This window comes from Carlito syrichta, unplaced genomic scaffold (genome assembly GCF_000164805.1).
Source record: "Carlito syrichta isolate Samal-C Ts95f unplaced genomic scaffold, Tarsius_syrichta-2.0.1 Scaffold308795, whole genome shotgun sequence".
Taxonomy (NCBI): Eukaryota; Metazoa; Chordata; class Mammalia; order Primates; family Tarsiidae; genus Carlito; species Carlito syrichta.
In genome coordinates this window covers 500,256-511,850 of record NW_007252891.1, presented here as the reverse complement: position 1 = coordinate 511,850, position 11,595 = coordinate 500,256, and the positions used below count along the sequence as shown (strand labels likewise).

Sequence of the window (11,595 nt, the reverse complement as noted above, 5' to 3'; positions counted from 1 at the left end):
GCCACTGCAGCCTCGACCTGCTGGGCTCTGGCGATCCTTCCACCTCAGCCTTCCAGTAGCTGGAACTACAGGCACATGACACCATGCCCGGCTAATTTTTGATTTATTGTAGAGATGATGTCTCGCCAAGTTGCCCGGGCGGGTCTCAAACCTGCAGGCTCAGGCAATCCATTCACCTTGGCCTCCCAAAGTGCTGGGATTATAGGCTGAGCCACCGAGCCCGGCCGGGTTTTTCTTTTTGGTGGGAGAGGGGGTCTCACTCTGTAACCCAGGCCTAAGTGCAGTGGCATATCATATCTCTTTACAGCCTCAAACTCTTGGGCTCAAGCGATTCTTCTACTTCAGCTTCCTCAGTAGCTGGGACTACAGGCACACACCACCATGTCCAGCTAATTAAAAAAAAAAAAATTTAGAGATGGAGGCTTGCTAAATTGCCCAAGCTAGTCTTGAACTCCCGGCCTCAGTGATCCTTCTGCCTTGGCCTCCCAACATGTTGGGGTTACAGGTGTGAGCCATCACAACTGGCTCCACTTGGGTTTCTTAATTGCCCTTCAAATAAAATATGTGTAACTGACCTCTCTGTTTCTAATAACTTTTGGAAAATACAATTGTTTGTACTGGATGGTGGGTATATTGGAGTTTCTTTTCCTATTCTCCATACAAATTCCATAATAAAAGATTTTTAAAGTGAAAGAAAAGTGGATCACAAGAAAAAAAGTAATGGATGATTGCTTTTTTAACCTTTTTCTGGGTTGGTGTGTATTTCTACAATCATACAGCTTCCTTTTTCTTCTGCTAATTAACATGTAATTCCTCCTCTAAAGGCTAGAAGGCATATTTCTCAATCAGAGTTGACAGTAGCACTTCAGTACTGATATAGGGGAGCAATAGCCTAATATTGGGATGAACACAAATTCACGTTTTGAAATTACAACTTAGGATTTCTAGCCAAATTCCCCCAGTGTGCTCATGTAGTAGCTACGAGAACATGACAAGTTAGTCTCTCTAAGCTCCAATTTCCTTTGTAAAATGATAATAATAATACCTATCTCATAGAGTTAAATGATTAGGATTTAAAAATGAGATGTAATTTCTAGCACATATCTTAACATTTGTTGAACTCCCATTATGGCTACAATGATGTGTCGCTTAAACATAAGAAATGGGTCATGGGGCAGTTTTGCCGTGTGAGCATCATAGTGTGCTGTACTTATACAGCCTCCATGGTATAGCCTACTCCACCCCTAGGCTCTATGGTATTAGGCTACACCTCTACAGCATGTAACTGTGCTGAATACTCCAGACAGTTGTAACACAGTGGTAAGTATTTGTGTGTCTAAACGTATCTAAACAGAAAACGGGTACCTTAAAATTACACAAATGGAGCTTCAGGACTGCAAGTTGCTGTGGGTTAGTCAGTGAGTGATAGTGAGTGAACATGATGGCCTAGGACATTACTGCACACCACTGTAGAGTCTGTAAACACTGTACCCTTAGGCTACTCTGAATGTATTAAAAATATTTTTCTTAACTGGGTGTGGTGGCTCACGCCTGTAATTCCAGCACTTTGGGAGGTGGAGGCGAGAGGATTGCCTGAACCCAGGGGTTCGAGACCAGCCTGAGCAACTTGGCGAAACCTCCTCTCTACAATAAATCAAAAAATTAGCCAGGTGTGGTGGCACATGCCTGTAGATCCAGCTACTTGGAAGGCTGAGGCTGAAGGATTGCCTGAGCACAGCAGGTCAAGGCTGCGGTGACCATGAGCGTGCCACTACACTCCAGCCTGGGTGACAGAGTGAGACTCTGACTCAAAAGATATATATGTATATAATTTTTTCTTCAGTAACAAATTAACCTTAGTGTACTGTAACTTTTTTACATTATAAACTTTTTACCTTTTTAAAAACTTTTTGACTCTTTTGTAATAATACTTTGCTTAAAACACAATTGGACTGTGCAGCTGCATAAGAACACTTTCTGTATATCCTTATTCTATGAGCTTTTTTCTATTTTTAATTTTTCCAACTTTTAAAATTTTTTGTTAAAAACGACACACACCACCCTGTAATCCCGCGCCTTTGGGAGGCTGAGGTGAGTGGATTGCCTGAGCCCATGGGTTCGAGACCCACCTGGGCAACTTGGCAAGACCTCATCTCTACAATAGATCAAAAATTAGCCGGGCGTGGTAGCACGCGCCTGTGGTTCCGCCCACTTGGAAGGCTGAGGCGGAAGGATCGCCGGAGCCCAGCAGGTCGAGGCTGCAGTGACTGGGAGCAGCCACTGCACTCCAATCTGGGCGACAGAGTGAGACTCCAACTCAAAACAAAAACAAAAACAAAACAAAAACGACACACACATTAGCCTTGGCCTACACAAAGTCAAGGTCATCAGTATCACTCTCTTCCACCTCCACATCTTGTCCCACTGAAAGGTCTTCTAGGGCAATAACTCACATCCTGTCATCTCTCTCCTATGAGGACAGTGCCTTCTCGAATACCTCCTGAAGGACCTGCCTGAGTCTCTTTTACAGTTAACTTTTTAAAATATATAAATAGAAGGGCACACTAAAATAACGATTAAAAATATACTGTATAGTAGATGTGCAAACCACTAACATAGTTGTTATCATTACAAGTATTATGTATTATGCATAAGTATATGTGCTGTACTTTTATACAACTTATAGCATAGTAGATCCGGGTATACCAACTTCACCACAAACACATGAGTCATGAATGCATTGTGCCAATTTACAGCGGCTACAGCATCACTAGGTGACTGGAGATTTTCAACTCCATTATAAACTTATGGGACCACTTTGATCATATCTGTGATCTCTCATTGGCTGAAACATTACTGTGCAATACATGACTGTATTTCATTTTTGTGCTTTATTTAAAGTACTGTTAGAAACAGTGCCATTATTTTACTAATCCCTTGCAAACATAGATACATGCAAAATATTTTTAAGTTTATTCTGTTCCTCCTAGAATTTCTTTTTTCCTTCTTTTTTTTCTTTTCTTTTTTTTTTTGAGTTGGGGGCTCACTCTGTGACCTAAGCTGGAGTGCAGTGACATGATCACTGCTCACCACAGCCTTCTGGGCTGAGGCAATCCTTCTGCTTCAGCCTCCTAAATAGCTGGGACTACAGGTATACACTACCATGCCTTATTAATTTTTTTTAAAAAATGTTTTGTAGAGTTTATAGAGACGAGATTTTGTGATGTTGCTTAGGCTGGTCTCAAACTCCTGGGCTTAAACAATCCATCTGCCTAGGCCTCCCAAAGTGCTGGGATTACAGGCCTGAGCCACTGTACCTGGCTAATTTTTGAATTTTTTGTAGAGATGAGGTCCCACTGTGGACAGGCTGGTCTTGAATTTCTGAACTCAAGCGATCCTGTTGCCTCAGCCTCCTAAGGTGCTGGGAATATAGGCATGAGCCACCATGCCCAGCCTAGAATTTTCAAGCTTTTAATGTATAAAAGTTGAATCAAATATGCATTCATTTATTCAGCAACCACTTATAACAAATAAGCAAGAACAAGTCAGGTAATAAGTTCAACAGGAAGGTAGGATTTTTCAAAAATTATATCGAGTGAAAAGAACAAATTACAAGAGAGAAATATAAATGTAATGCTGTCTTTTATATATTCTTGATCATGGGAATGGAATTTTAATTGTGTCTGTAATGTTTTACTTCTTTAAATAAAATGTACCAAATGCGGCAAAATGTTAACATTTGTTAAATATGGGTGGAAAGTATTTGGGTCTACTATACTTTTTTCTTTACCTTTTTGTACATTTGTAATGTTTCATAGTTAGCCAGGCATAGTAGCTCATGCCTGTAATCCCAGCACTTTGGAAGGCTGAGGTGGGAGAATTGCTTGAACCCTGGTGTTCAAGACCAGCATGGGCAACATAGTGAGACCTCATCTGTGCAAAATTGGAAAAATTTGCCAGGCATGGTGGCATGTGCCTGTAGTTCCAGCTACTTGGAAGATTGAGGCAGAAGGATGCTTGAACCCAGTAGTTCAAGGCTGCAGTGAGCCGTGATCATGCCACTGCGCTCCAGCTTGAGTGACAGAGCAAGACCCTGACTAAAAAAACCAAAGTATTTTATAATTAAACATTTTTATATTAATAGAACAGGCAATGTGATAGGGAATGACGAGCTACTTTAGGTTGGTTGATGGGTAGGGACTCTGAGAAGGTGACATTCTGAGACCTGAATAACAGAAAGGAGTCACTCATGCAAAAATGAAGGGAAAGAATAGTCCAGGCAGAGAAGCAGCTATTGCTTCATTCACCAGAGACAAAAGCTGTGGGGGTTCAGCCCCTGCCTTACTTTTTTCTTATCCTGCAGTGTTTATTTCTAAAGAAAACTCAAAAGAAGTTTTTAGTGATGTTTTCCAGGCCCCCAAGGTTGCTTTCTGTATTTATTTAATTTATCATAAAAGTATCTAATTAATATATTATGAATTCAGTGAAAACCCACTCTATAAACATTTACTTAAAATCTTAACTATAGAATTAAGTAGAAACTTAATGATTAATCTTTATCTTAAGTCTGTGAAAACAGTGTTATAAATCACCTACATAACTCCTAGATAAGTGTTAGAACTTATAATGAATTCATAATGAACTTACTATAAACTTGTGTTTCTAAAAAACCTTATGTCTAAACACTAAACTATATAATTTTAAATCAAATAAGGAGTGAATATACTTATATCATTTATTACTTAAGCAATATCTAGTAACGTATAACCAAGTAAAAGAAAGCATTTTTGATATGCTTCAGAGTTTAACCCTTGCATATGTTAGAAAAGGCCAAGCGGCATTGTGGGAAAATGGAAAAATGAACCATGACATTTCCAGGTTAGCTGTGAGTACTTTGCATAAACATGCCATTTTCTTCTTCCACGACTGCACAGAATTTCTTCAGCCGTACCAACAGCAAAGATGGAAGACAGAAGGGCCTCAGCTGCCCAGACTTGCTTTGCGGCCGGGGGTCCTTAGCGCACCTGGACTTTGTCAATCAGGCAGGCCTCCGAGGCTGGCTCCCAACAAAGAGCAAGCTCAAGGAAAGAAGGCCACTTTCTTTATCTTCAAGCAGCCTATCTGGTTGGAAAACCAACAGCCATGCTGTGGTAGTTACCTCAGCATAATGTAAATGGTCGCTTAGTCTCTGAATACGTAAGTGGAAGGAAGCTCACCATTTTTGGACTCATCTAAGTCTCCCACAGTTTTCCATATAGGGCTTAGTAGACTGATGATAATATTAAAAGGATACGGTAGCTGGTTTGAAGGGTCTCAGTGGCCAAGTCAGGACAGTTTGAGCATCAAAAAGAGCAACAAAGCAATGGATTATGACATAGTTTTTAAGAGTCATGATATTTTAGTGACACAAAGGGACAGCCAAGAAAAAGTTCTTTCTAGAAGAATGCCAGATAAGATAGAATGATAGAATTAGAAAATGACTGTTATGCAAATATCCATACAGTCATTAATTTAAGCAAGGGTAATCACTGGAGGCTGAAATTTGGATGACACATTGGAGAATAAGATAGTCTCAAAGTATCACTGTGATTGTTTAGTAACTACAAAGAGAGGAATATACCTTTAAGATGGAGAGATCTGGTAGTTACCTCCTTTAGTAAGTGATCAAACATGGAATTATGTGCCTTCCTGTTGTGATGCAATGAGTAGCTCAGTATCACCTCAGTAGTATCCCTGCCAAAAATGTTAAACTGGAATCCAATCATGGGGAAACAAACAAATCCAGAATGTGGGACGTCCTATGAGACAACTGGCCTAGAATTTTTTGGTTTTTTAATTCCATGTCATGGAAAACAGGCTGGGGAGATGGTCTTATGCTGAAGTATTTAGAAATGAAGTGATGTTTTGTCTGCAGCTAACTTTTCAAATGGTTCTTAAAATAACGTTGTGCACCAACAGCATGTTTTTTGGCTTTGGCCCCCTCCCCTACCTTGAGAAGGTGAATCTCCTCTTTTTCTCTCTCTCTAATTTACCTTCTAAATAAACTATATTTTCTTTTTTTTTTTTGAGTTGGAGTCTCACTCCGTCACCCAGACTGGAGTGCAGTGGCCGCTCCCTGCCACCGCAGCCTCGACCTGCTGGGCTCCGGCGATCCTTCCGCCTCAGCCTTCCAAGTAGCTGGAATTACAGGCCTGCGCTACCACGCCCGGCTGATTTTTTGATTTATTGTAGAGATGAGGTCTCGCTGCCCAGGCGGGTCTCGAACCCGTGGGCTCAGGCAATCCACTCACCTCAGCCTCCCAAAGGCGCAGGATTACAGGCTGAGCCACCGAGCCCTGCTTACTATATTTTCTAATCTAAAAAAAAATGAAATGAAATAACATTTTGTGTGTGTGTGTGTATGTAGACGGAGAGAAGCTAAATGTGGCAGAAAGATAACAGCTGGTAAACCTAGAAGGTGAGGGGCTGTGAGTGTACATTATAATATTTTATCTTTTTCGCATGTTTTTAAATGTTTAAAATGAAAGGTTTGGGGGAGTGCTTATTTCTGTCTTCCTTTTTTTTTTTTGAGTTGGAGTCTTACTCCAGGCTGGAGTGCAGTGGCTTACTCATGGCCACTCTAGCATCGACCTGCTAGGCTCTGGCTATCCTTCCACCTCAGCCTTCCAAGTAGCCAGAAATATAGGTGCGTGCTACCATGCCCAGCTAATTTTTTGATTTATTGTAGAGATGAGATCTTGCCAAGTTGCTCAGGCTGGTCTCGAACCCACGGGCTCCCAAAGTGCTGGGATTACAGGCTGAGTCACTGAGCCCGGCCTATTTCTGTTTTCAACCCAGGTCCAACTTTTTAGTATTTTTATGCCCATTGGTTTAATTGTGCTGTTTGGATCCACCCTGATAGATCACATTCTCCCTCATGTGGTGCTGGTGGTATTGATAGTGGTGATGCTGGCCATTTTTACATAACGAATATGTACGGTGATATGCTAGACATTGTGTGGAACACATGACGCAATATTTTGGTTAATCCTCCCTAACAGCTCTTGAGTTACCATTCATTTTTTCCTTTTAAAGATGAAAAGACAGATGCTTAAAAAGATATCACTAAAGCAACAGAAAAACATTTCATCTTAAGAATGAAAATGTGAATTTGTGAGGCAGGCTAGAATATTCATTGATGAAAAAGCATGATAGAAAAATTTGTAATAAAACCTGAACACTTATTTCATGGTTAATCATTGAAATTCTTAAGATGATTTATTTATTTATTTATTTATTTGAGTTGGAGTCTCACTCTGTCACCCAGACTGGAGTGCAGTGGCTGCTCCCAGCCACCGCAGCCTCGACCTGCTAGGCTCCGGCAATCCTTCCACCTCAGCCTTTCAAGTAGCTGGACTACAGTCATGCGCTACCACCCCTGGCTAATTTTTGATTTATTGTAGAGATGAGGTCTCGCCAAGTTGCCCAGGCGGGTCTCGAACCCGCGGGCTCAGGCAATCCACTCACCTCGGCCTCCCAAAGTGCTAGGATTACAGGCTGAGCCACCGAGCCCGGCAAGATGATTTTTTAAAACCTGAACACTTAGTGAAAAATTTGTAATAGTGTCTCAAGGCATGCATATTTTTCTGGCCTAGACCTTGTTCTGCATTCAGCCTACTGTGGAGAGGTAATCTAATGTGGAGGTTAGGAGCACAGGCCCTGAAACCTGAAGACGGAATGCTTAGGTTTAGATCCAGAGACGCCAGTTCTACCATTTGCAAGCTGCTTGGGCCTTAGAAGCACTTCACCAGGATCCTAGACTGGGAACCTCTATTGTATTAGTTGCCTATGGCTGTTTTTAACAAATTGTTACAAACTTGGTAGCTTGAAATAACATAAGTTCATTATCCTATAGTTTTGAAGGTCAGAAGTACAAAATTGATGTCACTGGGCTAAAATTAAGGTCTCAACAGGGCTGTGTTTACATATGGAGGCTCTAGAGGAGAATATCTCCTCACTTTTTCCAATTTCTAGGGGCCACCCTCATTCTTTGGTCTATAACCTCCCACCCCCAACCCTTTCAAAAGCAGCAGCACTGTATCTCTCTATGCCTGTCTTCCATAGTAACATCTCCCTCTGGCTCTCTTCTTTTGCCTCCCTCTTCCACCTTAAAGACACTTGTTATTATGCTGAGCCAATGTAATAACAGATCATCTAGGATAATCTCCCTGTTTTAAGGTAAGTCTTAAATTAGGCTGATTAGCAACCTTAATTCCATCTGCAACCTTGATTCCTTTTGCCATGCTGCCTAAATATTCACACATTCCAGGGATTAAGGCATGGACCTCGTTGGGGAACTTTTTTCCCCTACATATCTGTGTTTATTCTGAAGTTGTATGTAGCAGCTGGGTCTATAAGAAGATGATTCCAACCACTGAACATCCTTACCAATGCTGAGGACTTGAGTAGGACCAATAAATTGGACTTGAGCTCAAAGGAATTACTATACTAGGTGGTGTATGTACATGGTTTTTAATTCTCATACTAGCATGAGGTATATATAGTAAATTCAGTATTAAAGTGAAAAAAGTCAAGGTGTTGACAGAGTTGGGTTAAATTTTTTTCAAAAAGTGGGTTAGAAGGCAACTGAGTTTTTGTTGCATCATAGTAAGGAAATGATTATAGTATTAGAATTCACTTATCTGTGTTGTTTTGTGCCAGCCCTCAGAGGAGAGTTCTTGATTTAATTGAAATTGTAGAGATGCTTCAGGTTTAATTTTAATTCTAAAATTTTTATTACAGGGTTTTACTGCCCTTGGATGTTCCTGCAGATATGGAGAATATCGAGGAGCAGTTTGCTAATCTGCACATTGTTAAACGCTCAGGAACTACAGAGCCCACTTATCTTCTTGGCATAGACACATCAAGGACTGTACAAGCAGAAAAGGAAAGCTTGGTTGCTGTTTTATGTTCTAATGGATCAATCAGAATATACGATAAAGAAAGGTTGAATGTACTGCGAGAATTTAGTGGATATCCTGGACTTCTCAATGGAGTCAAATTTGCAAATTCCTGTGACAGTGTATATTCAGCATGTACTGATGGCACTGTAAAATGTTGGGATGCTCGGTTAGCCAGTGAAAAACCTATCCAGCTGTTCAAGGGTTACCCTTCCAATATTTTTATTAGTTTTGATATCAGCTGTAATGAGCATGTCATTTGTGCTGGTACAGAAAAAGTTGATGATGACGCGTTGTTGGTTTTTTGGGATGCAAGAATTAATTCTCAGGATCTGTCTACTGCCAAAGACCCACTTGGTGCCTATTCGGAGACACAGAGTGATGATATCACTCAGATACGTTTCCATCCCAGCAATCCCAACATGGTGGTCTCAGGTTCAACTGATGGCCTGGTAAATGTATTTGATATCAGTATTGAGAATGAGGAGGATGCACTGGTTACAACCTGTAACTCAGTTTCATCAGTCAGCTGTCTTGGTTGGTCTGGGAAAGATTATAAACAGATTTACTGCATGACACATGATGAGGGATTTTGTTGGTGGGACCTTAATCATCTGGATACGGAGGAACCAATTACACATTTGAACATCCAGGATGTCAGAGAAATAGTCAGTGTGAAAGAAGGCATTTTGGACTATTTGATTGGTGGCCTGTATCATGAAAAGATGGATAAATTGTTTGTTATTGGAGGAACAAACAAAGGAAGGATTCACTTAATGAACTGCACCACGGAAGGATTGACCCATGTGACCAGCCTTCAGGAAGGGCATGCTGCCACAGTCCGTTCTTTCTGCTGGAACGTGCAGGATGATTCTTTGCTGACAGGGGGAGAAGATGCACAGTTAATACTTTGGAAACCTGGAGGTGTAGAGAAGACCTGCCCGAAGAAAGAGAGCATGAAAATAGCATCCTCTGTGCACCAGCGAGTCCGAGTTCACAGTAATGATTCTTATAAGAGAAGGAAAAAGCAGTAATACCACGTTGACAGTTTATTTAGTAAGTTTTATAGTTTCAAGTACTTATTTGTGTTTACTCCCCATGGTAGACACATTAAAAGGGTTGTGTAAAAACAAGCTTACTAGCAAACAGTCCTGGAAAAATGTTGAGCATAGTTTAATTCAGGTCTTCACATATTCTAAAAAATTTTAAAGCCACTAGTTGAGTATAAAATCAATGAGTTGAAAGTACTGTTACCTTCCACATTTTATTTATTTATTTTTATTTTTGAGTTGGAGTCTCACTCTTTGTTGCCCAGGCTGGAGTGCAGTGGCACGCTCATGACCACTGCAGCCTTGACCTGCTGGGCTTAGGCGATCCTTCCACCTCAGTCTTCCAAGTAACTGGAACTACAGATACATGCCACTACACCCGGCTAGTTTTTGTGATTTATTGTAGATACGAGGTCTCACCAGGTTGTCCAGGCTGGTCTCGAACCCCCGGGTACAGGCAATCCTCTCACCTTGGCCTCCCAAAATGCTGGGATTACAGGCTGAGCCACCATGCCTGGCCACCTTCCACATTTTATTTATTTATTTATTTATTTGGAGTTGGAGTCTCACTCGGTTACCCAGACTGGAGTGCAGTGGCCACTCCTGGCAACCGCAGCCTCACCTGCTGGGCTCCGGCAATCCTTCTACCTCAGCCTTCCAAGTAGCCGGAATTACAGGCATGCGCTACCACGGCCGGCTGATTTTTTGATTTATTGTAGAGATGAGGTCTCCCTGCCCAGGCGGGTCTTGAACCCACAGGCTCAGGCAATCCACTCACCTCAGCCCTCCAAAGGCGGGACTACAGGCTGAGCCACCGAGCCCGGCTACCTTCCACATTTTAAAACCCATCTGTTGAGTTAGTAAATATTGAGTTTAAAGAAATAGCTCTTTTTTTTTGGGTTGGAGTCTCACTCTGTTGCCCAGACTGGAGTGCAGTGGCCGCTCCCGGCCACCGCAGCCTCGACCTGCTGTCTGGCGATCCTTCCGCCTCAGCCTTCCAAGTAGCTGGAACTATAGGCATGCGCTACCACACCTGGATGATTTTTTGGTTTATTGTAGAGATGAGGTCTCGCTGCCCAGGAGGGTCTCGAACCTGCAGGCTCAGGAAGAAATCGCTCTTATAAGGACTTTTTAGAAGTAGATAGATCACAAGGGTACCTGCGTAATGAACATTTGTATACCTAACCCTGAATTGTACCCCCACATCTTCAAAATAAAAAATTTAAAAAAACAAAAGGAGTAGATAGATTGCTGGTAAAACTTAAAAAAACAGATGTTTGCCTGCATTTTTTCAAGCTTTTTTTTTTTTACATTTTAAATATCTTCATTTTTATAAAACCAAATCAGACTATGCTCTTCATTTGAGGACCTTCTACTTGCATAATACACCTTGTATATTACGTTGGAGTATTTAAATGTAAATATTCTAATTAACCTAAATAGAACCAGACTTTTCTTAGTAATAAAATGATAGACATCCATCTCAAATTAGAAAAATATATTTAGTAAATATTTTATACTTCTATACTTTAATATTGTTGCTTAAATAGTAAATCAGGTGTTTTGCTGATGAAATGGAAAAACTATTTTGCTAAAATTCATATTGA

At 41.0% G+C, this 11,595-nt stretch overlaps 1 protein-coding gene across 1 annotated transcript in view; it reads left to right on the top strand.

Moving 5' to 3' along the window:
• Positions 1-10,222, top strand: part of WDR89 (WD repeat domain 89) — a 22,536-nt gene extending 12,314 nt beyond the window's left edge. Inside the window, exon 2 of the mRNA XM_008065706.2 lies at positions 8,782-10,222. Coding sequence (XP_008063897.1) covers positions 8,813-9,973 — 1,161 coding nt within the window. The 5' untranslated portion in view covers positions 8,782-8,812 and the 3' untranslated portion in view covers positions 9,974-10,222. The remainder of the gene's footprint in view (positions 1-8,781) is intronic.
• The last annotated feature ends 1,373 nt before the right edge of the window (positions 10,223-11,595 follow it).